Source organism: Perna viridis, chromosome 4 (assembly GCF_037379345.1).
Source record: "Perna viridis isolate PV_CMFRI_1.1 ecotype Kerala chromosome 4, ASM3737934v1, whole genome shotgun sequence".
In the NCBI taxonomy this organism is placed as follows: domain Eukaryota; kingdom Metazoa; phylum Mollusca; class Bivalvia; order Mytilida; family Mytilidae; genus Perna; species Perna viridis.
Genome location: NC_142448.1, coordinates 10604647 through 10632159, shown reverse-complemented (window position 1 = coordinate 10632159; position 27513 = coordinate 10604647). Strand labels below are relative to the sequence as shown.

General features: G+C 33.1%; 1 protein-coding gene and 1 long non-coding RNA gene across 2 annotated transcripts in view; one reads left to right on the top strand and one right to left on the bottom strand.

Annotated features, from left to right (window-relative positions):
• Nucleotides 1-27513, bottom strand: part of LOC148618811 (E3 ubiquitin-protein ligase TRAF7-like) — a 53503-nt gene that overhangs the window by 2344 nt on the left and 23646 nt on the right. The window contains exons 19-20 of the mRNA XM_088578060.1: nucleotides 23669-23800; nucleotides 3186-3305 (exon numbers count right to left, since the gene is read on the bottom strand). Of these exons, the coding sequence (XP_088434186.1) occupies nucleotides 3186-3305; nucleotides 23669-23800 (252 nt within the window). The remainder of the gene's footprint in view (nucleotides 1-3185; nucleotides 3306-23668; nucleotides 23801-27513) is intronic.
• On the top strand, nucleotides 6883-22014 carry LOC148618812 (uncharacterized). Its single transcript, XR_015921448.1, has 3 exons — nucleotides 6883-7055; nucleotides 16277-16357; nucleotides 21789-22014. It is a non-coding gene; the product is annotated as an uncharacterized LOC148618812 (long non-coding RNA).

Sequence of the window (27513 nt, the reverse complement as noted above, 5' to 3'; positions counted from 1 at the left end):
ATTTGACTGTTAAAATTCACATGCATGTAAATTATCCTCAAAATTGGTTTTTACAATGGGCTAACATTACAACTTAAAATTACAATACATGTATTTGCTGCTTGTTAATTAGGGATCAAAGAAGGAAACAATAAAGCACAGTTTAAAATCAAATTGACCTTGAACTAGTAGTCTGAGAGCATTGCAGAGTAATACAAAGTCCTCTATTGGAAGTAAAATCTGCTGAAGATAACAGAATACAAACTCCAAGCATAATTTGTTAACAAGAAAAGTGCAGAAAATCGAGTCTTTATTTAGTTTAAAAACCCAAAGACCATAATCCATAAAAAAACAATTGCCAGAACATATTCAAACTCGATCTGTAACTTGTCATGGTCAAGCAATGTACCAAATATTAAATCTATATCTGTAAGCATGATGTAAATAACAAGCTTTGCTGACCCAAGTAATAACTGCCCTTTTATTTCATTTATAGCAGAGTTTAAATAAGCTTCCCATTTCCAGTGCTATATATATCTGGTGACTTGCTCAATTGCAAATAATGGGAAGGAATCGTAACCATAACAGGACGCAGTTATCATTATCGTAACTTCAATCTTACTTCAATTCACTTATTACATTTCATCCTGTGAAAATGTAGAGTTCTAAAAATATTCAGTTCTTAGAAAAAGTACGAAAACCTTCTATTTTTCAGTTTTACTTTTATAAAAATATGGCTTTTGTCCATTATAACACTGTTTTAATATCAATTTTAAATTAATCTGATATCACCAATGTATCTTGAAAATCATCCCCATCTACTGTAGCAAACGGGCGTTACTTGGAATCTACTTCATCATAATGAGATTTAATGTATTTAAAGGTATATCTTATTTTACAAGTACAGTATGTATTGCAAGAAGGAACTATTTGAAACTTATTGGTATGTAGAGTTATCCACACAAGACAGATATTTCCACTGGTCTATTCCTAGTATTTTTTAAATTTACATTAAATATCAATCTGCTATAATTTTGTTTACAACAGGCAAAAACAGGAGGCCATAATTCCTATTAGTATCAACAGATTTTTCTGAAATTTGCACCAAAAATAGATGTTGAAATACTGAAAATTAAAAAATTTACCATTATCATCAACCTGCTTTTGTATTCTAAATAAAATGCAAAAACCGATAAAAATGTCAAAAATGACACTTTCAAGGGCCATAACTCAAGGAAAAGTCAGCAAATTATTCTGAAATATGCACCAAAAATAAATATTGAAATACTGGACATTTTATCAATTTACATTCACCATCAATATGCTTTCATTTTCTAAATATTAGGCATAAACTGATAAAAATGTCAACAATGACAGTTTTAAAGGCCATAGCTCCAAAGGTCAGCAAATATTTCCGAAATTTGCACCAAAAAACGATATTGAAATATTGAATCATCAATTAATCATCAATCTGCTTTCACTTTCTATGTCAAAGGCAAAAACCGATAAAAACATCAAAAATGACATTTCATGGGCCATGACTCTAAGAACGGTCAACTGATAATTTGTATCAATCACAGAACATTTTATCATTTACATTCATCATCAATCTGCTTTCGTTTTTCGCCCCATGCAGGTCCGGGTGTCAAAACAATAGGCCTGCAGCAGCACTAAGCTTGTCGTAAAAGGCTACTAAATAGTGCTCAGAAACCTAGCCCGGGGTAAGCGCTCTGCCCACAGAGCAACTGGGATATGTGCCCCAGGTGGTAGAATGAGGTACCTCTGGCGTGTTACATGCTAGGGTTGTCAGGCTATAATACGGAAAACCTGACCGAAAACCATAGTGGTGCACTATGTTCGGAAAGATGCCACATTCCTTGCATGTTACAGAACCCTGCTGTGGTATTTGATAGGAGTAGGAACTTTTGTGCTCCGCAACAGAAGGCTTAATTGCCCGAACTTATCCATCCCTCCCTTTTTCTATTGGCAATCAAAATTTTTCGACCCTATTATCCTTGTGTCCCATCCCTTTTTTTTCATTTCATCATCATTTCACGTTCATTTTATCATCCATTTCATGTTCATCGTCTGAATATAGCTGAAATATTGCTACTTGGATGTTAAACCCCAACAATCAATCAGCTTTCGTTTTCTAAATGATAGGTAAAAACTGCCAAGTGATGACAAGAGCTCACACGGCATTTAGGTCAGATGAGCTTGAAATGAACCATGTTTAAATGCTAACACAAAGATCAAGTAAATTCATCACCCCCAATTTGAAATTAATCCATCTATTGGGAGTTATTTTCATTACCAAAAATTTAAAGTACTAGGTATGCCACATCTATATGAATCACATAAAATTTAAAATAATCAATCCATTGGGAGGTGAGACATTTGTGACAAACATTTTTTCTCCATTATTTATTTTAGTGAAATATGACATTGCTGAGAGCATCCAAAATGGCTTGCAATGTATTCCATATCTATATAAAGCCCCCCACAAAATTTTAATCAATCCATCCATTTTAAGCCGAGATAATTTTGACAAATTTTGGAAGGAAGGAATGATGGATTGATTAAGTGATTCTTATATAACATTCACTCTTTGAGTAGGAGTATAATGACAAAATAGGCTTAATTCAAAAAGAAATGTGCTTTCTTGATATTTATATTTCTTCCATACTTATTTCTCAGAAAGGAACATTGCCCTAGATACAGACCATCACTGTTTTCAACAGTTCCCGAGAAGACCCTGACCCTGTCCTTTGATGTTGCCTGGCATGCCACACTATCCTTATGTCTATTAACCTAGATACAGACCTTTACTGTGTTATCAGCAGCTCCTGAGAAGACCCTGCCCCTGATGTTGACAGGCATGCTACACTACCCTGATGTCTAATCATCTAGAAACATACCTTCACTGTGTTGTCAACAGCTCCGGAGAACACCCTGCCCTTTGATGTTGCCAGGCACGCCACACTACCCTGATGTCTAATCACCTAGATACAGACCTTCACTGTGTTGTCAACAGCTCCTGAGAAGACCCTGCCCCTTGATGTTGACAGGCATGCCACACTACCCTGATGTCTAATCACCTAGATACAGACCTTCACTGTGTTGTCAACAGCTCCTGAGAAGACCCTGCCCCTTGATGTTGACAGGCATGCCACACTACCCTGATGTCTTATCACCTAGATACAGACCTTCACTGTGTTGTCAACAGCTCCTGAGAAGACCCTGCCCCTTGATGTTGCCAGGCATGCCACACTACCCTGATGTCTAATCAATGTCTGTGTACATATCATATTGTCCATACTCCAAACCTATAAAATAACAGGTTTAGTTAGGAATTAAATCAACACAGAAATAAAAAAAGATACTTTTAGTATATGGAACATTAGAAGCTTTTTCCTTTGATCTGCCAAATACCCCTCACTTTTATTTCAATTATCTGATTAAACAAGGTTTGGTGAAGACTATTATGGAGTTAAGGTCAAATGAGAATTACATTTGTATCTGTCAAATTACAGTATAAACCCAGTGGAGCATAATGTTTATTTTCATTTGATAGAACATTTGAGAATTAATACAATCAGAGATGTTGATTCAACAGTAATCTACTTTGGAATAATTGAAATATATAACTAAGTCAATGCATAAAATATCAAAGTTGTTGTTCTTTATCACTGGCAATGATTAAAGTTACCTTTAATAAAACAAAGTTAATCTAATTTTTTTTTCCAATTCAATTTCAAATATTTGTTATTGGACATGAATTGTATGTTATTTGTTGCAATCTAAAACTAAAGGTAAAATACAAAGTGACTGAACACAATTATAGTGAAATAATTCACACTGTTAATCAGGAATTTAAATGCAGGAAGCACATCCCTCCCACGGCCTAATTGATTATTGATAGACATTACATTGGCTGAATAAGGTACAGATGGCTATTTGATGGTAGTCCTTTATAGTATAATAGTAATCCACTCTACTCAATTAGACTGAGGCATGTGGCTGGCTTTATAAGCCTCTATTGTCTCTTTTTATCCCCTGTATTCAGAAAATGTCTTGTTTATCCTCACTGATTATCCCACTACTAATCCTCATTTAAGGTCTACTGTATTATTAACAAAGGTCAAACAACACAAATAGGTATTTTTTTACCCACAACCTGGTTTTAAAGACAATTAAATTGTTCCTCTGGAATGCCAAAACTGGATCTATACAGTTTGTTTTTATTGTACTTTAGAAGAAGTATTTGAAACACTTAACATTTTTGAGGAAATAGCATAAAAATCCAGACGTAATGTCTGACCGGCATTTATCATCACTATGTACTCACACAAAACCTTCACTACTTTTACTTTCAATAAAATTCTAGGTTAAGACTACATGTTTTGTAGGGTGAAGCTTGATACTAAATCAATCTAAGCCGAACTAAGAAGGCATGGAATCTTGTGATGCAATTTCATACAAATCCATACACGTATACTGAAATTGTATAGTTTTGAACAGCTCACTTGTGATATTCCCTTTCAATCACAATTTAAGGAAAATTCATGGGTTTTTGTTTGCACAAAGAAAAATATCACACAAAAAGGCAAAAAGAAAAATTTAAGTTATTTTGGCAACAGGAAATAGATTATATAGACATCATACAAGTAGTAAAACATAGCCCATAATACAACATCCCTACAGGGAGCTGCATATAAACATATCCCACGATACAACACCCCTACAGGAAGCTGTGTATAAACATATCCCATTATACAACATCCCTACAGGGATCTGTGTATAAACATATCCCACGATACAACATCCCTACAGGAAGCTTTGTTTAAACATATCCCACCATACAACATCCCTACAGGAAACTGTGTATAAACATATCCCACGATACAACATCCCTACAGCAAGCTGTGTATAAACATATCCCATGATACAACATCCCTATAGGAAGCTGTGTTTAAACATATCCCATTATACAACATCCCTACAGGAAGCTGTGTATAAACATATCCCATGATACAACATCCCTACAGGAAGCTGTGTATAAACATATCCCACGATACAACATCCCTACAAGAAGCTGTGTTTAAACATATCCCACGATACAACATCCCTATAGGAAGCTTTGTATAAAATATCAACAGCCTGTGATTTACAGAAGTAAAGAAATGGCTTACAAAATGGTGGAATGAAGAACACAGGTAAAACAGTATACCCCTTTCCTACAGAGTGGGGGTATAAAAAATGAGTTCTTTTGAACCATTTCCTCAACAATGAGAACAAAATGCCCAAAAATCAATAAAAACCTTTCTTTGGTAACTGAAAACTTATGGCACCATTTCAAAGAGAACCACACACTTTCACTCATGCTAATTATTGGAAACGCAAATAATGCCCGTTTTTGATCCTTTTATATCCCTTACTCCTACATGGTTCATGATCAATCCCAGTCTCACCTTTGTAGTGCAGAGCATTCAAAATCCATATGCTTTTGCTTGAGTTATGTACACACTCGTTTTTTATTCTGTTGTTACCCCTAATTCCTAAACAGTTCAGGCCATAACACCTACAATCAAACAGACCTTCCTTTTATGGTTCAACGTCTTGAAAAATTTTATCAAAATCAACAGACAAATGTTGAAGTTATCACACTAAAACGGAGTATCTTTGGGCATTTTTTGGTGGTCATATTAAAAAAGCTGTGCTAATGCACAAGCTATACCTAGCTTTTTCACAGTGTTAAAGAAATGAGTAAGGGAGTTTCCATCAAATAAGGTAAACATCATATCATAACAAATAATCAAAATCCATCAAAGATTAAAGAACCTTATTGAGTGTGCTCACATACCCCACGTGTCCCCATGTTGGATACTAAAGTAAATTTTTCGTAAGAGAAATACATGTAGAAGGACCCAGATAAAAAAAGGAATAACAGTGTTTTAAGGCATTAGACCTTTATCTTCTAACTAACATCTGTTACTCAGAATGGTAGTATAAAACTCCAGACTGTGATTTATTTTGAGATTTAGTTAATCCAAAGTAAATATCATTGTAGTGGAACAAAACACACACTTGACCTATAACTTATCATGGTGAATTTGTATACCACAAATCATGTCATAATCTGCAAGAGTTTAGAAAAAAAAAGTAAGAAAAACGGTTATTTCTGTGAATTTAGCTTAGTTCAAGGCCCATAATTCGGTAAAAATCATCGGAGTGGAACAAAACTTAAACTATACCTATAACTTATCATGGTGAATTTATATATAAAAAATCATGCCAATATCTGCAAGTGTTTAGAAAAAAAGTCTGGAAAACTGTTATTTCTGTGAATTTTGTTAAGTTCAAGGCCCGTAATTTCAGTAAAAAGTATCGTAGTGAAATGAAACTTAAACTTGACCTATAACTTATCATGGTGAACTTAAATATCAAAAATCATGTCAATATCTGCATGCATTTAGAAAAAAAGTCCAGAATCTGACGAACTGATGGACACACTGATGGACAGGTCAAAAACATTATACCCTTCACAACTTCGCTGCGTGGGGTATACATATTTTAGTATGACATGTAGAAGGGAGTTCAGAAAGACTTCATCAGCATGATGTTACTTGGAAATTCAAGGAATATCATCTGATACTTCTTATCATGTTCTAAAGTCACAAATGACCAAGCTTGCAGGTATAATAATGGTACAATTGTTCCACAATTTCTTATTGAAATATAAATTATTACATATCAAAAGCAATTAACTTAGTGTGGTCTAATTATGGTATTGGTGAAAGTAAGTGATTAAAATTTTCCTCAATTAAGTACTAACCATTCAGTATAAGTTATAGATAAATGGACAGCAGTATGAGTAGGTAACACCTTAAATGGAGCTGTCAACATTGTAATCCATCATGTGAAGGATAATTAGACAGAGTTCAACCCCACACAGTTTGTACCTATAAATTGTATTACTGCTATTGGACTGTAATAGTCAGGAGCCAATACATCAGACAGAGCTATGAGGACCATTATAATAGTTGTTATACTCTCATGCTGTATCTCTATACAGGGTAAGAAGACATTATACCTTCTATTGTTAAAAAAAATATTTTGTAGCACATTCTATTTTTTTATTTGAAGATAATGAAAATACTAATATATTATTAATAAATTATTCTAAAGTATCACTTTTTGCGACTATACAAAACTTCTTTGTTTCATGGGTATTCAGTCATAGAATCCTTTATTTTTTTGCTATTGCTGTGTAAGCCTTTCTTTACACATGCCAGGACGGGAAATCATAGTATTTTTACCTTGGTAAATATTTTCTAGGATCTACAACTTTTTGGAGGTTTTAAATTTATCAACTTCATTTTAATGTGATTTTGCCATTGAATCATAGATTATAAATTGTAGCATAAATAGTATTCAAATTCAAGGTTAAAATCTTCTTTTCCTTAATTTTTTTTTTTAATTTAGAAAAAAAACCTAAATAAACATACTTTGTACTTGATTCCAAATCCCATTTTTAAAATGTTCATTTTCACATATGCAAGTATTATTTAGCTGCCTTGACGTATCATAAGCAGTAAGCAGAAAAGCTTTAAAATGTTGATTTTCAGTATCTTACATTCAGGTGAATTTCCTGAAAAATATCTACAAATAGCGCCATTAATATAAGGATATTGAAATCATTATTTATCCAGCTTCACTGGAATTTTTTTTTATTTAACGTAAATAAACAACCAGTGTAAAATAGTTTGAGAGAGAACTGTTCACTGAAAAAAAAAGGTAAGCTAAAAACAACTATCTACTAGGGTAATTCCTTGATAAATTGTAAGGAAACATTCTGAGAGTATTTCATTGTAACACAAAGTCTACTTCCAGTAGAAATATCTGTCGATGAGACTAATGTGTAAAAGTAACCCCTGCTTCGTTTTAAACCCTAAAGTTGGAAAAGTAACCCCTGCTTCGTTCTAAACCCTAAAGTTGGAAAAGTAACCCCTGCTTCGTTTTAAACCCTAAAGTTGGAAAAGTAACCCCTGCTTCGTTTTAAACCCTAAAGTTGGAAAAGTAACCCCTGCTTCGTTCTAAACCCTACAGTTGGAAAAGTAACCCCTGCTTCGTTTTATACCCTAAAGGTGGATTGTCTGGATTAAATAGTAATTATCTTTCTTCATGAACATCTAAATATGATGCCTAATCTTTAAATAATATTTCATCAAAATCATTGATCAGTTGAATTGGAAGAGTAATCCAGGGAACCAAGGTTATAGTGGTAATCAAAAGAATGTAATCCAGGGACAAAGACCAGACATGGAAAACACACATACACAACAAAGAACATAAAGTAACTAAAATCATACATACAAAGTAACAAAAGCAAATGAGCAACTCGGACTCCACTAAAAACTGGGAGCATGGACCAGGTGCACCGGTAGAGTAAACACCCGCCGAGTTGCTCATAAAAAGTCAAGTCCGGGGTAGACAAACGAGGAAAGGAAAACTATGGCCCGTTGAATAAAGCAGTTTTCATGGTGCAGATGGATACACCATAATGATCCACGAGTTCATGATGACCATAAAACTTCTGTAGTGATGACTTCAATCTTGTAGCAACATAATTTATGCATTTTTTGTGGTACCAGTCTTGTATTCCATATCTCTTAGAGGGTGTATGTTGATACATGGAGCTAAAAAAATAATGTGCTTTCTTTTTGCATTTTCCAGATTTTATTTTTTTACAAATAATTATCATTTTTCATCTAAAGTACAGGGTAAACATCAAACTATGATAGTTTTTGAGGAAAAACAGCATTTTCATTAAAAAATAAAGCTTCAGAAAAGAAGTCTATTTTATGAGTTCAAAATAAAGTGAAAATTGAAACAAATATATTTAGTTTGACCTTTTCTGGTGTACCAAAGTTTGTGCCAATTCTAAAATGCACCTATAATTTATTTTTGACATTTCCTTAATTACACTTCCAAAAGACCAGTAGTGCTATGACCACAGTCACATTTCCCTATTGATGTGGTTGTACCATGACATTTCTCACTCACAAGTTAAAATTTCTCATCTCCAAGTTGAAATTTCTCAATTCCATGTTGACATTTCTCAGTTCCAAGCAGGAACTGACAAATGTGAAAGAAGTCATGGCACTACCATCCATTCATTGGCACTACATTGTCAAAAGTTAGATTGAAAATTGAAGGTTTACTATAGGAGCCTATGAGAAAAATCATTAGATGACTGAAACCCTATGAGAATAGAATATATGAAAAAACCTTGCAGTTAGCTTATCTCCCTTCCTTTCATTATCTGCATGAATCAAACAGATTGAAACTGTCAATGGCATACCACTGCTGAAAATGATGTTTGCCTGAGGTCTAAATTCAGAAAAAGTAAATTGTCAATTCAAGGCCTTATTAATAAGCAAAAAAATGCTTTTTTTTTTTTTTTTAAATTTTACATGGAGTGAAAATATTATTCTGTATTTTTTTTTTCAGTGTGTATGTTAATTCGTTGAGCTTTCTCTTAATGAAGTATTCTGTATTTTGATTTGGAAAAAAAAAAAGTTTTGGCCATTCACAAATTCTATACCCTCTTTCATGATTTAAACTGTTGTTCAAGAAAAAAAAATAATACATGTTACATTGTGATAAGAACCATTTCTGTCATTTTTTTTTTAATTAAAAAACTACATATGTACCATTACCAAGGTGGTATTGTAACTAGGAAATAGATAAGTAAGGTACTCACTCGGAAAGGAATGACAGGGTACAAGCAATAACAAATATCTACGAATTCCCTCCAAAAGAAACTTAGAAATCTGTTTCAGCATTGTGTAACATACTTATAGATGGACAAGCTGATTGCAATAATACTCCCACTCTAATGCGTGGTTGTACAAAAAATAAGTTCTTTTTTAACAAATGATTACAATAATCACAGATATTGAAAATGTATGTAAGTATTTATTTTTAATAGTGACTTATAGAGAGAATTTCCATGTACAACAATTTTAAATTAATAACCTATAGGTAACTTCGAAAGAGCCACATCATAATTATGAAGCAAATATAGGTATGTTCTAAAGGTATAAGAAAAAATCTATTTCAAGTGAGTTAAGTCTTCCAGCTTTTCATTTTATTGAAATTGAAAGTTATAATATTCTGCTCAAAATAACAGGATTTTATCTAATTTATTTATTAATAAAAAAAAATATCCTTATTTATTTCAAAGTTCATCTGATCAAAAGTTTTGCTAAAAGTGATGATATTTTTTATGCCAATGACAGATACATATGTTATAACAATGTTTGACATGTTGTGTTATTACAATTTCACAAACAGAAATTTCCTGAAATGTTATTGGACACAAAGAAAATCTTTTTCCATTCAAATCATGGAGTTAACAAACCTCTTGACATCAATTCTAGAATTTCAACCTTTTCCTTCAGGGACTTTATTTGACATATGATATACACGGAATGTCTAATAGACAGGCAATATCTGTACAGTAGTTTTGATGACCAACAAAAAGCAAAGAAATTCAGATTTATTCAATTGTTCATGACTGAACTAAATGAAAAAAAAGAGAGATAAGATCTTTTCTGAAACTAACAGCTACAAAGATATTGTGATTCAAAGATATTGTGGTTCATCATCACCTTTGGACAAATATGAGCTTTATTTCACCTCAATTTTTTCCTTGACTACAGACAAATCTGTCAACTTTGGAATAATTCAAAACATGGCTGGACCTAGATTATTAAATTGAAAATAGGGCATGATATGGTGAAAACAAAAGGCTCCCAGGAGCCTGAATACCTAATCTGGTAAAATTTTACCTTTTTAACAAGGAGTTTTCCAACAATTTTGACACAAGAAGACTTTGGTCAGAGTTATCATAAGGATCATTTCAACAATTGAAAGTTTCTTTCTTCCTATCAAAGTTTTCAAGATATTGGCTGAAAACTGTAAAAAAAAACTTCATTTATCACCTTTCAGGGGCAATAACTCTTACAAAGAGTCATCTGACAAATTTGATCCCTTTGAAACATTTGTAGGCCTTATAATAAAGATCATTTCAGCAATTGAAAGAATTTGGCTTAACCTAATGGTTTTGGAGATATAATATACAAAAACCTACTGTGTTACCCCTATGATCTATTTTTAGCAACAATGTTTATTGATGAATCAAAAATCACTACATCAGTTCTATGCAAGATATCCCAAGGAAATTCATACCAAGTTTGGTTCCAATTGGTCAAAAAGTGTCAGAGGAGAAGAGTTTTGAAAATTAGTTAACGATGACGCTGACGGTGACGGATGCCAAGGGATGGCAGTATGTTCAAAATTGCCCAACTCAAAAACTATATTTTGAATTTTGCTGAAAACTGAACTTAACCTGTGTTTTAGGATACTAAACAACTGTGTAAAGTTTTAAAAAAATATAATTGATCAGTCCTCAAGTAATCATCTATAAACCCTCAAGGGACTGATAGATAGGCAGACACAATTTTTCAGAGGATATCAAATAATACCTCACCACTCTGTTTGGCAGAGTATAAAAAGGTACATAAAAATTAAAAAGAAAAACTCTATAGATATATACAAAATAGCTTGTAATAAGATTCGCCAGTAGATGTTTTGACCCTGGATTAGCTGTTTAAGGTTCATCATTACCTTCCAACAAATATGACCTCAATTTCAGCACAAATTCCCCTCTGACTACAGACAAACCTGTGTATCTAGAAGAATTTTAAGACAAAGCATCACCTAGTTGAGAGAAAGTTACATTCGTTTTATGTAATATTATATAAAAAAACTGGCCTGACTTTAGCTGTTTTAATTTTATCAATTCTGCAGAGAGTGCAAAAATGAACTAAGTTTGGATAATGTTTTGAGATGTTCCTTATGTATTAAAGGTAAACTCTATTCACATTGACATGCTGGTCAACAGAAAGACAATAGCCACCTATACATAACAGGTGATTTAAACTGTGTAAATGAGTGGACCATATCAAGTCAATCTCAGGTGTTAGTTTCTTTTGCACTCTCTGCAGAACTGATCAAATCAACCCTGCAAAAGTGAGGTCAGTTTTTAGCTCACCTTGCCAAAGGCCATGTGAGCTACTGCCATTACTTGGCATCCATCGTTGTCATTAACAATTTTTCAAAACTCTTCTCCTCTGAAACTACTCGACCAATTACAACCAAACTTGGTATGAATGTTCCTTGGGGTATCCTGCATAGAACTGATGTGGGGATTTTAGGTCTGTCGAAATACATGGCGGCCGTTACCAAAAATAAAACACATGGGTAAGACAGTAGTTTTTCGCATATATCTCCAAAACCATTAGGTTTAGCCAAATTCAGACAGGTTAAAAGTGTTCAGCATAATGAGATCTGTCTGCAGTCAAATTTTCATTTTAATCTATTAAGTCATGTTGGAGTTATTGCCCTTTTTCAACGTCTTGCTATTTTTAATGTTATTCCTTCCAAAAATTTCTCCTCTGACACTACATGACCAATTGGTATCAAACTTGGTATGAATGTTCCTTGGGGTATCATGCATGGAACTAAAGTGGGGATATTTGATCCTTTGAAAAACATGGCCACCATTACTAATAAAAGGCTCCCAGGAGCCTGAATCGCTCACCAGGTTGAATTCCGTCTTTCAAAGGCAAAAAATTTAACAAGAAGTTTATCCAACAATTTTGACTCCAGAAGACTTTGGTAGGACTTATCATAAGGATCATTTCAGCAATTGAAAGTTTCTTTCTGTCTAGCATAGTTTTCAAGATATTGGCTGAAAACTGTAAAAACGAAAAAAAAAAGAAGTCATTTTTCCTATTTCAAGGGCAATAACTCTTATAAGGAGTTGTCTGACAATTTTTATGCCTGAAGACTTTTGTAGTCCTAAAGATAAGGATCATTTCAGCTATTGAAAGAACTTGGCTAAACCTAACGGTTTTGGAGATATATGTGAAAAACTACTGTCTGACCCCTATGTTCTATTTTTAGTAACGGTGGCCATGTTTTTCCATGAAGCAAAAATCCCACACCTGTTTTATGCAGGATACCCCAAGGAACATTCATACCAAGTTTTGTTTCAATTGGTAAAGTAGTGTCAGAGGAGAAGATTTTTGAAAGAAATAACATTAAAAAGAGCAAAAAACATTAAAAAAGGGCAATAACTTCAACATGGCTTAATGGATTAAAATGAAAATTTGACCGCTGATAGATCTTACCATCAATACTTTTACCCCATCAGAATTTAGCTAAACCTAATGGTTTAGGAGATATATCTGTTAAACTACCGTCTGACCTATGTTCTATTTTTAGTAATGGCAGCCATGTTTTTTGATGGATCAAAAATCCCCACACCAGTTCTATGCAGGATACCCCAAGGAACATTCATACCAAGTTTGGTTCTAATTAGTCAAGTAGTTTCAAAGGAGAAGAGTTTTGTATAATTGTTAACAACAATGACGGATGACAATGGACGCCAAGTGATGGCAATAGCTCATATGGCCTTTGGCCAGGTGAGCTAAAAATGTTGATGACGGAGGACGATGATGAAGGACGCCAAGTGATGGCAAAAGCTCAAGTGTCCATTAGCCAGGTGAGCTAAAAATAGAACAAAGGGGTCAGACAGTAGTTTTTTGCATTTATATCTCCAAAACCATTAGGTTTAGCTAAATTCTGAGATGGGTAAAAGTGTTCAGCATAATGAGATCTATCTGCGGTCGAATTTTCATTTTAATCCATTAAGCTATGTTGGAGTTATTGCCCTTTTTCAACGTTTTTTGCTATTTTTAATGTTATTTCTTTCAAAAATCTTCTCCTCCGACACTATTTTACCAATTAAAACAAAACTCAGTATGACTTTTCCTTGGGGTATCCTGCATAGAACTGCAGTGGGGTTTTTTGATCCGTCGAAAAACATGGCAGCTGTTACTAAAAATAGAACATAGGGGTCAGACAGTAGTTTTTGGCATATATCTCCAAAACCATTAGGTTTAGCAAAATTCTTTCAATAGCTGAAACGATCCTTATTTTTAGGACTACAAAAGTCTTCGGGCATAAAAGCTGTCAGACACCTTCTTACAAGTGTAAATGCCTTTGACAGGGGAAAATGACAGGTTTTTTTTTTTTAATTTTTCAGCCAATATCTTGAAAACTATGATAGATTTAAACTTCCATTTGCTAAAATGATCCTTATGATAAGTCCTATCAAAGTTTTCTTGAGTCAAAATTGTTGGACAACTTCTTGTGTAATTTATTGCCCTTGAAAGGCAAAATTCAACCAGGTGAGTGATTCACGCTCCTGGGAGCTTCCTGTTTTATATAATTTTATATAAACTTGATGCATCTTTTTAATATGTAGGGATGCTATGCCTTAAAAGTTTTCTAGATACACAGGTTTGTCTGTAGTCAGAGGGAATTTTGTGGTGAAATTGATGCCATATTTATTGAAAGGTAATGATGAATCTTTCATTGACAAGGCATTTACATAAGTGATAATGAGTTTTAAAAATGTTACTGGTGTTACATGTTGAGATGGTTAAGGAGTGAGGTAGAGTTTAAGGTCTACTACAATGAAACTTGAGCAGTATTCTAGGTTAGATCTTACCATTGATTTTAAAACCAAACTTTTTGTTTCAGTGTTTGGAATTTGTAGACCTATGATCTTACTGCTTTTGACGTGATGCTGTTGATATCTGCGTCTCAATTTATGTCTTTTAAAATGTTATACCCAGGTATTTTGCTGTTGTGCCCAATTTTTAGAATGAAGTATTTTTAAAATGGTGTTTGTGATCTTTTGACACCAAGTGAGTTTAATTTTTTTCTGGATTGAATTGCAAGACCCACTTCTCTTCCCAGGCTGCTAAAGTATTAAGATCTTGTTATATGATAACAGCATCCTCTTTACAACAGATTTATCTGTAGAGGATACAGTCATTAGCAAATAATAATATTTTATATGATACTGCTGCTGGAAGATCATTAATGGATACTAAGAAAAGCAAGGGACCCAATACAGAACATTGTAGTACTCCATTTACTACTGGCAGATGACTAGATACCTCACCATCCAAAGCAATTAATTGCATTCTATTACTCAACTAAGATGATACCCACTTCCAGTGTTCCCTCTTTTCATTATTACTGAGTTTCCAGGTACATTGTAAAAAACCTTTGAAAATCTGAAATAATGAGATCTGTTTGTATGCCTGAGTGTAGGCTACAAAGTACTTCCTGGCTAAGCGTTAGTAATTGTGTTTCACAACTTCTTTTGGCACAAAAACTGTGTTGACAATCAATATGTTGTGAAAATCAAGATGTTTAAGTACATTTCTTACAACTATGTGTATTCAAGCACTTTGCGACATAAACAAGTTAGAGAAACAAGCCTGTAGTCACTTGCAAGTTATTGTTCTCCTTTTTTTTCAAAATAGGAATTACATTTGGCTGCCTCCAATCTAATGGATCTTAACCCTTTTAAGAGAGAGATGTGTAATATGTTGGTAAGGTGTGATGTAAATTCTGATCCAATGTTTTATTATTCTAGCTGGTACTAAAGGGTTTTGTCTAGGCCAGTGGCTAAAGAGAGATAAAAGTTTTTAGTATTTTTTTTCTGTACTTTCTGTGGTTTCTTTTACTAACTAAGGCATTGATTTTTTTCTAGATAAACAAGTTTGTCTATAGTCAGAGGGAAATTTGTGGATAATCTGATTTATATTTGTTGAAAAGAAATGAACCTTAAACTCAATTTCCACTGATTTTTACTACCTTTAAAAATATACTGTTTTAATAGGCAAGAAAAGATGGGATGGTGTGACATTTTTGCCTCCCTATTTCAGCTTTTAATAGTGACTTTTCTCATTATGAACAATTTTTTTTTATTTAAATGTGAGTTTCAAGATTTATTTGAGTCAGTTGAAATTCAAACTAATGAATTTATAGTTCATTCAACAGAAAGTTGACATAAGATTATCAATGGGAAAAAACAACAGACAGACAGACTATAAAGAAGCCCATATTCAGTAGTATAAAACAGCAAAACAGCATCTGGAAATAACATATTCTAAACAAATGTTGTCAACAATAAAGAATGGCACAAAAAAATAACCTAACACCCACAAGTTAAATTTGATTGTCTTCTGCTCACAATCATTTATGAAAACAAATGCTTGTCTAGTTCCTCCTGGGCAGTGACTACTAGAGAGAGAGAAGTCTATACATGTAGTCACTGATAAATGACTTCTCTTTTATATTACAGGTTTTAGATTATATGGTGGACCACATGATTTATTTTCAAAAACATCACCATTCAACAGAAGGATTAAAAGTGCAGATCAAAGTGAGTCAGAGTTTAAAAAAAAGTTCAGGGGTACCATTGAGTTAAGTTTCACAATAATGACCATTTGTCAAAGGGAAGATTATCAAATTTAAAGGTGAAATATGCAGTAAGTACACTTGAGCACATTATGGTTTTCTGATTTCAACTAAGGGATAATATTCCCTTGCAGTAACTTGACACATTTAACCCTTGGATTATCTCCCATTGGAGTCGCCAACAGTAAAACACAACTATCAATTGAAAGGCATTTAATAAAAATGAGACGTGACACTTTGCATGTGCAATGCATACCTTTAGTAAACGGTGTGTTTTCAAAACATTTGTATTACATCATATCAGAGTTGTAAATTAAATAACCTTGCTATCGCACAGGACTTAATATGAATATAAAGGTCTGGTCTATGGTTATGTTCTGCCTTTATTGTAAACAATTACAAAATGCAAGTTTTCAATTATTTCTTGTAATAGATTCACTTCTTTTTTTAAAAGCAAAAAATATTCTAAACAAATTCTGAATTTTGAGTTATAGAAGACTGGAGAGCCCACTGGGAGAGCCCTACAGTAACATACATCCCTGTAGGTTTAATGTGTAGGATATATTAGCCAATTTAAAAATTGCATGGAAACCTATTACTATCAATAATTAGGAGCCTTCTGCCTGTGGGAAACAACTCTCATTTTTAAAGAAAATGAAATCACAAAAAAAATTTCTGACTTGATTAAAAAAAACAAATAAAACAAAATTGAAATGGTGATCAATTTTAAAGAAAGGATTTGACATTATTTAATTCTGTTTAATGGGATTACATAATCGATCTCATGATAAACAGACTCTGTAAATTATATCAGTGCATTATATTAATTTCTCGGACAGTTTTTATCACCAAGTAAATTAGAAATGTAGGAGTAAATCTGATAATTTCCCTACACAATGATACTATGAACAAATCAAAATTAAATCTGCAAATAGCATCTAAAAATATGATTGATGTTAAAGTAAATAGGTTGGTATCTCCACAGAGCAGACATTCAACAGAAAAACAAGATCTTTGTCCTCTCTAACCAACAAACACCACTTCTCCATTTTGTGTCATGATTCAACAAGTTGAAGAACTAATCAGCAATTATTTTCACAGTATGAATAATCCATCAATGGCAATGTTATTGACTAAATCTAAGCCCATTCTACAGCATGATCCTGCATTTAAACTGGACATTTCATAACAACAAAATTACTATGCATAATCATGCTTGGAGTAGAAAATCATTCTCACTTATCATAATACTCTAAATTACTTTTTTCATTCTTTTTTGTTCTTGCATTCACCTTTCTTAATCTTGATTCCACAATTATTTCTACTATTTGAATAGATCAACATGCAACAGCTGATACTAATTCTAATACTGAGTTAAATTTACCCAGTCTAGATTGATAACTTACATAATATTCAAAGTTCTTGAAATGATCAACACACAGGATTGGTCAGACATACTTAATGGTTCTTCATCTTATTTATTGTGTCATATCTCTGTTAGTCTGTATGTCTGTTCACATTCTAAACACGTTGACTATTTTAATAACTTCATAGGTCATAGAAGAAGCTCTTGTTTGTTTTCCCTTGTTTTCTAATTTTTTTATTACTTTTCAAGTTGTGATTTTTGTTCCTTTTTATCAAACATGCCCCTGCACATAAGATTAGGAAAAATAAACTTAAATTTTATATATGGGGAAAATCACTGATGCGAAAAAATAATCAACATGAAGATGAACTACTACAAAATTATAAATCTATTCTTCATTACAGTAATCTTTGATTATCTCATTTTCGCTCATAAACACATCTGAATGAAGTCAGTGCTCGTCTTTAGCCACTAGCCCGAAGCCCAGGGCTAGTAAAAATTAATTTGGGCTAGTGAAATGATATATACATTTCTTGTTTTGGGGTAGTTAATTCTTATACAGTCCTCTATTATTCGGGCTAGTTGTTGAGAATTTCGAAATAAAGGACTGTGAAGTGTCTGCTGCTACAATATTCTAAAAGAATAAGTTATTTTGATAGTTTATCCTGTAATTTTGGAATTTCAATGCTATCTGGGAAAAAATAGGAGTCGTTTTTTGAGTAATTTTGGAATTACTCATGATGGGAAACCAGCCTTATAAAGGCTGTATATCAAAACCAATAAAATTGCTGAGAAAACAGGAAAGAAAGGGAAGGACATGTGCCTATTTAAATCTGTTGATAGTGAGTAACTGAAAATTTGTTGGTTTGTGTGAATTTCACCTTTTTTATATAGATTTATACACTTAGGCAGATTTGAATTTGTGGCTTGACTAATCAGATACATAAAAAGATACCATTATTATAAAAGCACTATTTTACATTTTTTACCAATTTTTAGAAAGAAATAGAACATATTTGCCAAATCATTTTTATACCACCACAAAAAAATTGCGGTCATATATTGGTTTGGCACCGTTGTTGTCCATACACACTCAGTTTTTGTGCGATAACTTTAATTGTGGTTGACCAATTCATATGAAATTTTGGTAAGAATTTACTACCCACTAAAGGAAAGTTCTCATACAATTTGGACCCTACTGTTTTAGAATAAGGGACCAAAAAGGGTTAAAGCTCACCTGGCCGCTGGCCATGTGAGCTATTGCCATCACTTGATGTCCGTTGTCGTTGTCATTGTTAATAATTTCTTCTTAAATCTTCTCCCCTGAAACTACTTAATGGATTTGGATGAAACTTAAGATGATTGTATCTTAGAGTATCCTGCACAAAATGACTTTGGATTTTTGATTGGTTAAAAAACATTGCTGCTGTTACTAAAAATAGAACATAGGGGTCAGACAGTAGATTTTTGCATATATCTCCTAATTCTGACAGGGGAAAAGTTATCAGCATGATGAGATCTAACTGTGGTCAAATTTTGGTGAAAATCTGTTGACCAATGTTGGAGTTATTGCCCTTTTAGGACATTTTTTGCTGTTTTTGATTTTTTTCATTTCAAAAATCTTCTCAGAAACTACTATACAAAATTCAACAAAAGTTAGTATTTTTGTTTTTTAGGGTATCCTGCACAAAATGACTGTTTGGATTTTTGATTGGATAAAAAACATGGCCATTGTTACTAAAAATAGAACATAGGGTCAGACAGGAGATTTTTGCATTTATCTCCAAAACTGTTAGGTTTTACCCAGTTTCAGCATGATGAGATCTATCTGTGGTCAAATGTTGGTGAAAATCTGTTGACCCATGTTGGAGTTATTGCCCTTTTTAGATGTTTTTTGCTGTTTTTGATATTAATACTTTAAAAAATCTTCTCCTCAGAAACTACTCAACAGAATTTGATGATAGTTAATATTTTTGTTTTTCAGGGTCTCCTAAATAAACTGACTTTTTGGATTATTGATCGGTTAAAAAACATGGCCACTGTTATCAAAAATAGAATATAGGGGTCAGACAGTAGTTTTTTTTTGCATATATCTCCAAAACTGTTAGGTTTGGTTAATATCTTTCAATTGCTGCAAGGATCCTTATTATAAGGCCTAAAAAAGTTGTCAGACGACTCCATGTAAGAGTTATTGCCCTAGATAGGTGAAAAATTACTTTTTTTTTAACAGTTTTTAGCCAATATCTTGGAAGCTGTGATAGATAAAATGAAATGATTCTTATTATAAGCCAGCACTCCACAGTTTAGTTTAGTTTCGCACTTAGATTCACCAAAATTTGACCACAGATAGATCTCATCATGGGATGAAAAATGACATTAATGGAAACTGGTGGTTGCTACAGTGATTAAAAATGAAGAATCTATTGTTGATAAAACATTTTCTGAAAAAGGGGACTTTTCTAAGTATTTTGCAATGTTTTATATATTTTCAATGTTGAAGGGGCTTTTTTTCAATGACAATTTGACTTCATTGTGAAAGTGAAAGTAAGTCAATTTTTTACCATGCGAAATTTAATAAGTGGATTACAAAGTGAAATAGCTCAAAATCTACCCGGCGATGCCATACGAGGAAGGGGTTTTCAAAAGAAAAAGTTTGGAAAGTCTCAGGGCTTGAAATAAAAATTTAAAAATTTAAGATATTTTGCGGGAAATTTAATATTTTTAAACCTGCTTTTATGAACTTTTTTGCAAATTTTCGCATATTTTTGCATGGTTTCTATGGTATTTGCTGTGGGTATTTTTTTCCCAGAAAATTTTCATTGCACCCTGAAGGCCTTGATTTGAGCTATTTCTAGATACATGTATATAGATTTACAGATGCTTGACAATTTTTTAAAGTGATAAATGTTACAAAGCATCAGATTACAAAACCAAAATTAGGCAGTTCTACAATACTGTGAAGTGCTGGCTAAGGCCTACAAAAGTTCACAGGGATCAAAGTTGTCAGACTACTCCATGTAAGAGTTATTGCCCTTTATAGGTGAAAAATGACTTTTTTTAAACAGTTTTCAGCCAATATCTTTCAGCTGTGATAGATAGAATGAAATTTTCAATTGCTGAAATGATTCTTATTAAAAGGCCTTACAAAAGTTCCCAGGGATCAAAGTTGTCAGATGACTCTATGCTAGAGTTATTGCCCTTGAAAGGCAAAAAATTACATTTTTAGCAGTATTCAGTCAATATCCTGAAAACTATTATAGATAGAATGAAACTTTCAATTGATGAAATGATCCTTATGATAAGTCCTACCAAACTCTTCAATGAGTCAAAATTGTTGGACAACTCCTTCTTAGAGTTGTTGCCCTTGACAGGCAACAATTTAACTAGGTGAGCGATTCAGTCTCGTGGGATCCTCTTGTTTTATTGTGTTTCTTATTTAATTCTACTTAACAACTGTAGCAGCAGATTTGATGCCTTTTGAATCAATTTCCAGATACTATGTGTCAAGGGTCCACAGTAAAAAAAAATTTACTTTTTGAATTTTTGGTCTGAATTCAATTAAAAAAAAAATGGATTCCTTATGAAAATTCCTGCCTGCATTTTTCAACAGATTACAGATATCTCTTATGGTCTTTGAGTTGTAAGGGGTTAAAGGGACCACAACCTAAAAAAATAACTTTTTTGGTCCAATTTTGATAATTTTTATTTGAATTTCAAATTTTGTGTAATATAGAGTCCAAACCAGTTGTTGTGTCCATAATGAATTGAAAGTCCCTATGCTTAAGTGTGTCAAAAACTATTATTGTGTTCACACCCCAACTGTTCAGGGTTAGACCACTGAGGTCCTATCATGCTGCACTCTGCAAAGCTTTTATCTCAACTGTAAAGTTTTTGCCTCATGCTGACAGACTTGAACTCAAGATTATTTACCAAGTACAGTTACACATTATTTAAGCATGTTAACTGCAGCTAAGAAATGTCTCCTGCACTAAATTACATTTGTTTACAATAATATTATTTCTATTTACAGTCAGATTCAATCCATTCCTACAGAGCCAACAAGACAACTACATGCATAACTTGGTGTCCTACCTAACAGATATTGGCAAGAGGAAGTAACTTATCATCATGACTCTACAGTTAATAATAAATCATTGTTATGTATACATAAACTAGTTATCTCAAACACTAGGCCATCATTGTCTACTGAGGGTGAAGCACATATCATTCTTATCCAGGCTAATATAGAAATTTTACAGTAAAATGGGCAAATGTTGTGACTATATTACAGGGTAATTTGGACTGGTAAAATTAATATATGTTCCCAACATGTTCAACTACGGACTATTAAAATTTTTTTTTAAAATTCATCAAATAGAAAATAATTTTAAAATACCCCATAATTATGCTCCATTTGGGTGCATGTCAACCATTCAAAATGTTAACTACATACATGTGTGACATTCAATTTCCGATAGTAATTAAAAATGTCGAAATAGAAAGACAGGCATTAACACTGACACTCCTGTCCTAATTGTCTTATTTGTTTATGGGTGTTAATATTTGTGGATTGTCATATTTTCTTTTTCTCATCAATATCTAACTATGAATAAAACTTTTGATATTTCATTGGAAATTGGACTTAGTTGTTTGTTAACTAATTACTGTTAGTTAGTTGTTTGTTAACTAATTACTGTTAGTACATCAAGAATAATAGTTCTTCCAGTGGATTGGATTTAATTTACTCTGATATAACAAATCAAAGCAGAAACTAATATTAACTAAACAAAGTATGACTAACAGACAGACAGACTAGACAAAAACTTTATACCCCTCCTAAATTATAGTATTGCACAAAAAATTCTCTGTAAAACAGTAACTCAGAATGACAGATATGAAGAATCATACTGTTTTGGGAATAACTAGCTGTTAGTTAAATCAAAGAAATTTCCACACATGTTCATCTTTTAGGAATATTTACAGAATTATTTATTCCTAGCTCCAAAGCACTCTACCCTAGGTTAAAAAAAATTCGAAATCAGATTTTCCTCAATTCCTTGTTTTTTCCTCAAATCTTCATGAAACTGGGTCTAGATTTCTCCAACTTGAAAGGTAGTAAATTTTCATGTGAAATTTGCCACATTATTGACCTTACATTAAATGGGGACGGTTAATGGTTAATGGTTAACTTATTTAACCCCACTGCAGGTTTGATGTGCCTGTCCATAGTCAGGACATGTTGATCTTTAATGACTCTGTGTTGGTAAATACTTTTTAAATTGATTTTGATGGATTGTCATTGTTATATTATCATGGATTTTAATACAAGTACTCTTGTGGTCTGGGCCTTTCAGGGCTTACTTAAAGGTGTGTTTACATTTGTAGAAGACCTTTTGGTGATCTCTGAGACTCTGAAAGTAATTACAGGTACTATTTTGGATTTACATTATACAACTACTGCATTTGTTGCATTTCACTTTATCATTTTTTTTCATTATAAATCAGAATAAAGAACTCCAATTGTCAATATCTCAATACATTTTTGTATAATAAGTATATGAATATGTGTGTCTTTAACAGATGATTTGTGGTACCAGAATCAGTCTTATAACTACAATGGACTACTTTTTAATACTGTTTTCATTCTCCTAAGATCTCACCAAAGTTTTAAGCTTAAATTATAAAGTTTATATCAGTGACATTCACTGTCCAAGTTTGCTTCAAAGGATATCAGTTGTTACATAAGTATAATGATAACACATGACACAAAGTAGAAAGTACTCTGATCCTATAAAAAGTTTTGTTCACCCTCTCCCATAATAAAAGTCCACCAAAAAGACTTCTAGATATTATCTACATATGATAATATTAAAAGCAGTCCATTTTCACAGAAAAAATAGAAATACATACTCTTAGTGATCTGTCATAAGAAGCACTGAATACTTTAATACCAGTAGGAGACTGTAGAGTAGCCAGAGCATACACTGTTCCACTATGGCCTTTCAATGTCTTCACATTCTCTTTGTTGTCTATCTCCCAAACCTACAAATATATAAAAAAAAAAGATAAATGTTAATTATTTTAGAACCAGATCAGAAAATTTCACACGAACTTTAGGAACTAAAATTGTGAGAAAATTAATCAAAAAGGCTGTTATTGTTTTTACCCTTTTACCACCTATTCCATGCATGCTTTCATCCTGTGCAAGTGTGTAAGTGCCTGATATTTCATAAAACATATTATTTGGCTATTAGTTTTGGAAAGGCACCCCTGATTTGTACTAAAATTCAGTAATATTTTTTCAGTATGTTACCATGGCTACTGGATTTTATGACAATAATCACTACATTACTTATAAATTACTTAAACATCAACACATCAAGGATTAGAAAAATATGTACTTTTTAATGTAAAACACTTGAAATTTCTGTGTGGACTGCCTCAAAACAGCTTTGTTATAACAAAATGAGACCAAATTTGCAGAAATAAGTATTGCTATGCAGAAAAATAAGTCCAAAAAGCCTTTTAGTACCCGACCTCAAGCTTTGGTAAAACTCCCATGATTTTCTATACTTTCAGCCTCAAACCAACGATGAGGTAAGAACATCAAATAAATAATGTTTTTTCAGTATTTACTTGATCTTTTTAGAGATATTTTGGAGTGTGAAAAAAAATCTGTGTCTGTTTTCTCATTCTTGTCATGTATACAGCCTTTTTCATTATATAATGCATGTACTTAAATACAATGCAGAATTACCCCCTATCTAAAGAAGCAGCCCAAGTGTTAGATTAGCTAAAGAATGAATATCCAAAGTCCAATTTAATAAATCTGGTATTTTTTAATTCCATACAAATAGATCTTTCCAAAAAACATGCACAACTTTAAAAGTATCCTGCTCCTTAATTAAAGTTTAGATACTAAGTAGCAGTTAGGATTATGGTAAGGTGTCAGGTTTTAAGGTTACGGTACAGAGTAGCGTATATTTAGGATTATGGTAAGGTGTCAGGTATAAGGTTAAGTTTAAGGTACAGAGTAGCATTTGGGCTTATGGTAAGGTGTCAGGTTTAAGGTTAAGGTACAGAGTAGCGTATATTTAGGATTATGGTAAGGTGTCAGGTTTAAGGTTAAGGTACTGAGTGGCAATTAGGATTATGGTAAGGTGTCAGGTTTCATGTTAAGGTACTGAGTAGCAGTTAGGACTATGGTAAGGTGTCAGGTTTAAGGTTAAGGTACTGAGTGGCAATTATGATTATGGTAAGGTGTCAGGTTTAAGGTTAAGGTACAGAGTAGCATATATTTAGGATTATGGTAAGGTGTCAGGTTTAAGGTTAAGGTACTGAGTGGCATTAGGATTATGGTAAGGTGTCAGGTTTCACGTTAAGGTACTTAGTAGCAGTTAGGACTATAGTAAGGTGTCAGGTTTCATGTTAAGGTACTGAGTAGCAGTTAGGACTATAGTAAGGTGTCAGGTTTCATGTTAAGGTACTGAGTAGCAGTCAGGACTATGGTAAGGTGTCAGGTTTACCGTTAAGGTACTGAAAGGCAATTAGGTTTATGGTAAGGTGTTAGGTTTAAGGTTAAGGTACTGAGTAGTAGATAAGACTATGGTAAGGAGACAGGTTTTCGGTTCAGATCACAGGTCAGGTTAAAATTAGTTACGTTTTGTATCATACGGAGGTTGTTATTCAGGATATCCATGAGGAAAAGGGTAATCTAGTGAAAATCCCAACTTGTGGTGAAGGTTATTTTTTAAAGCTTAATTCAAAAGGAATTGTAGTCTGTGTGGAAGATAAGCTCAAAAAGTTTCAGAAATGTAGCTTTACTGCATAACTAAAGACATAATTTCAGAGTTGACAATGTAATAGCAGACCTGATTATGCTACTGTAAGAAAGTTTTTTTCACCATATTTTATGAAAATTAGCTGTAAAATCATGAGGTTTATTATATAACTTAGACAATGGTGTGATTAGTGATTTAGAGAGGGTAATTTGCAGTTAAAATTCATAGAAATTATTGAGATTCCTTCAAGGTAAACACCTAAGAGTTGGCAACACAGTGACAATAATCATGTGGTCAGTTTAATACTGGTAGTGTACCTGTTTAGTGTTTACATAGAACAGTGGCTGATCAAGTAAAAAAGATGATCATGTTCTTAACAGAAACATTACATAGTTATGTACTGACCACAATACCAATGTGATACAGGCAAAGGTATAAGATGATACAATGATGTCATCAATATCACTAGACATGACTTTACAGTTCTCAATAAATTTAATCCAAAGTCCAAAAAAATTATTTCATACCCTACCTCACAATTTTGTGCCCACCCTAAATATAGATTGTTTCCAGTTAACCCAAAGTAAAATGTTTATGAAAATAAAATAATTTCCCTGCCTACCTATCTACCTTATTTTGTCCTGCTGTCCTGCAGGGAACAAGAGTAATATTTTTTTTACTTAATCACATTTACCAAGGATAATAAAAGTAAAATAAAACATTGTACATGCAACCAGTTCAACAAACTCATCTATGAATTTTGCCATTTGATCATGTACATTGGGTACCAGGTGTTCAACTATCTAATTAACTATCTCATTATATAGGAAATGAAGATCATTTACCAGGAACCTATAGTAATAATTATCCTAACTAACTATGGCAATCTTAAAAAAAATAACAAATAAATTTCCTTGAAATTATAGTTTAACTCATCATAAAGGTTGTACACCTTGAGAAATAATTGTGAAACATTCTGGTTTCCATGACTACAGGTGTATTTGATTGAGCTTAAAGGTCTTCTACCTGTGCAGCCAATTTCTGTTATCATATAATCATAATAATGTTATCTTTAAGGAGTTTATAAACTGTCAGGTGCTAATCATACTGAAGGCCTTTCAGTTCTATAGACATTCCATTTAACTCATGAAACTCATTGCAAATTCCTGCCAATGTAAAAATCTTCTGCAAAAAAAAATCCTTTCATCTTTTGATTTTTCTCCCATATCTTAATAAATTCATAGCAAAATCTCATATATTTTGTTTGTTACAATTTGAGAGGTCTGTCACAATACTTGGTAAATCTATATTAATTAGATTAATCTTATGAGTTATATCATATATTTAGATAAAAATGTAACTTTTTTTGTATATGCATTATAAGTGTTTGTTTAAACTCTATATTGTCTACCCTATATCACACTTCTAGACCTATATCACACCCCTAGACCTATATCACACTTCTAGACCTATATCACACCTCTAGACCTATATCACACCTCTAGACCTATATCACATCCCTAGACCTATATTGCATACCTCATATGATATACCCCGTGCAGGTCTGGGTGTTAAAAGAATAGACCTGAAGCAGCGCTAAGCTTGTCGTAGAAGGCGACTAAATAGTGCTCAGAACCCTAACCGGGGGCTAGGGTGCTCTGCCCACAGAGCAACTAGGTTGTGTGCCCCAGGTGGTGGAATGGGGTACCCCTGGTGTGTTACATGCTGGGGTTGTCAGGCTATAATACGGAAAACCTGACCGCAAACCATAGTGGTGCACCGTGTTGGGAAAGATGCCACGTCCTCGCACGTTAAAGAACCCTACTGTGGCATTCTCCCGGAGAAGGAACCATAGGGAGGCTAAATTGCCCGACCGTACCCACCTCTCCCTATTTCCAGTGGCAATCAAAATTTGTCGACCCCATTGGTCTCGTGTCCCATCCCTTTTTCATTTCATCATCAATTTCAAGTTCA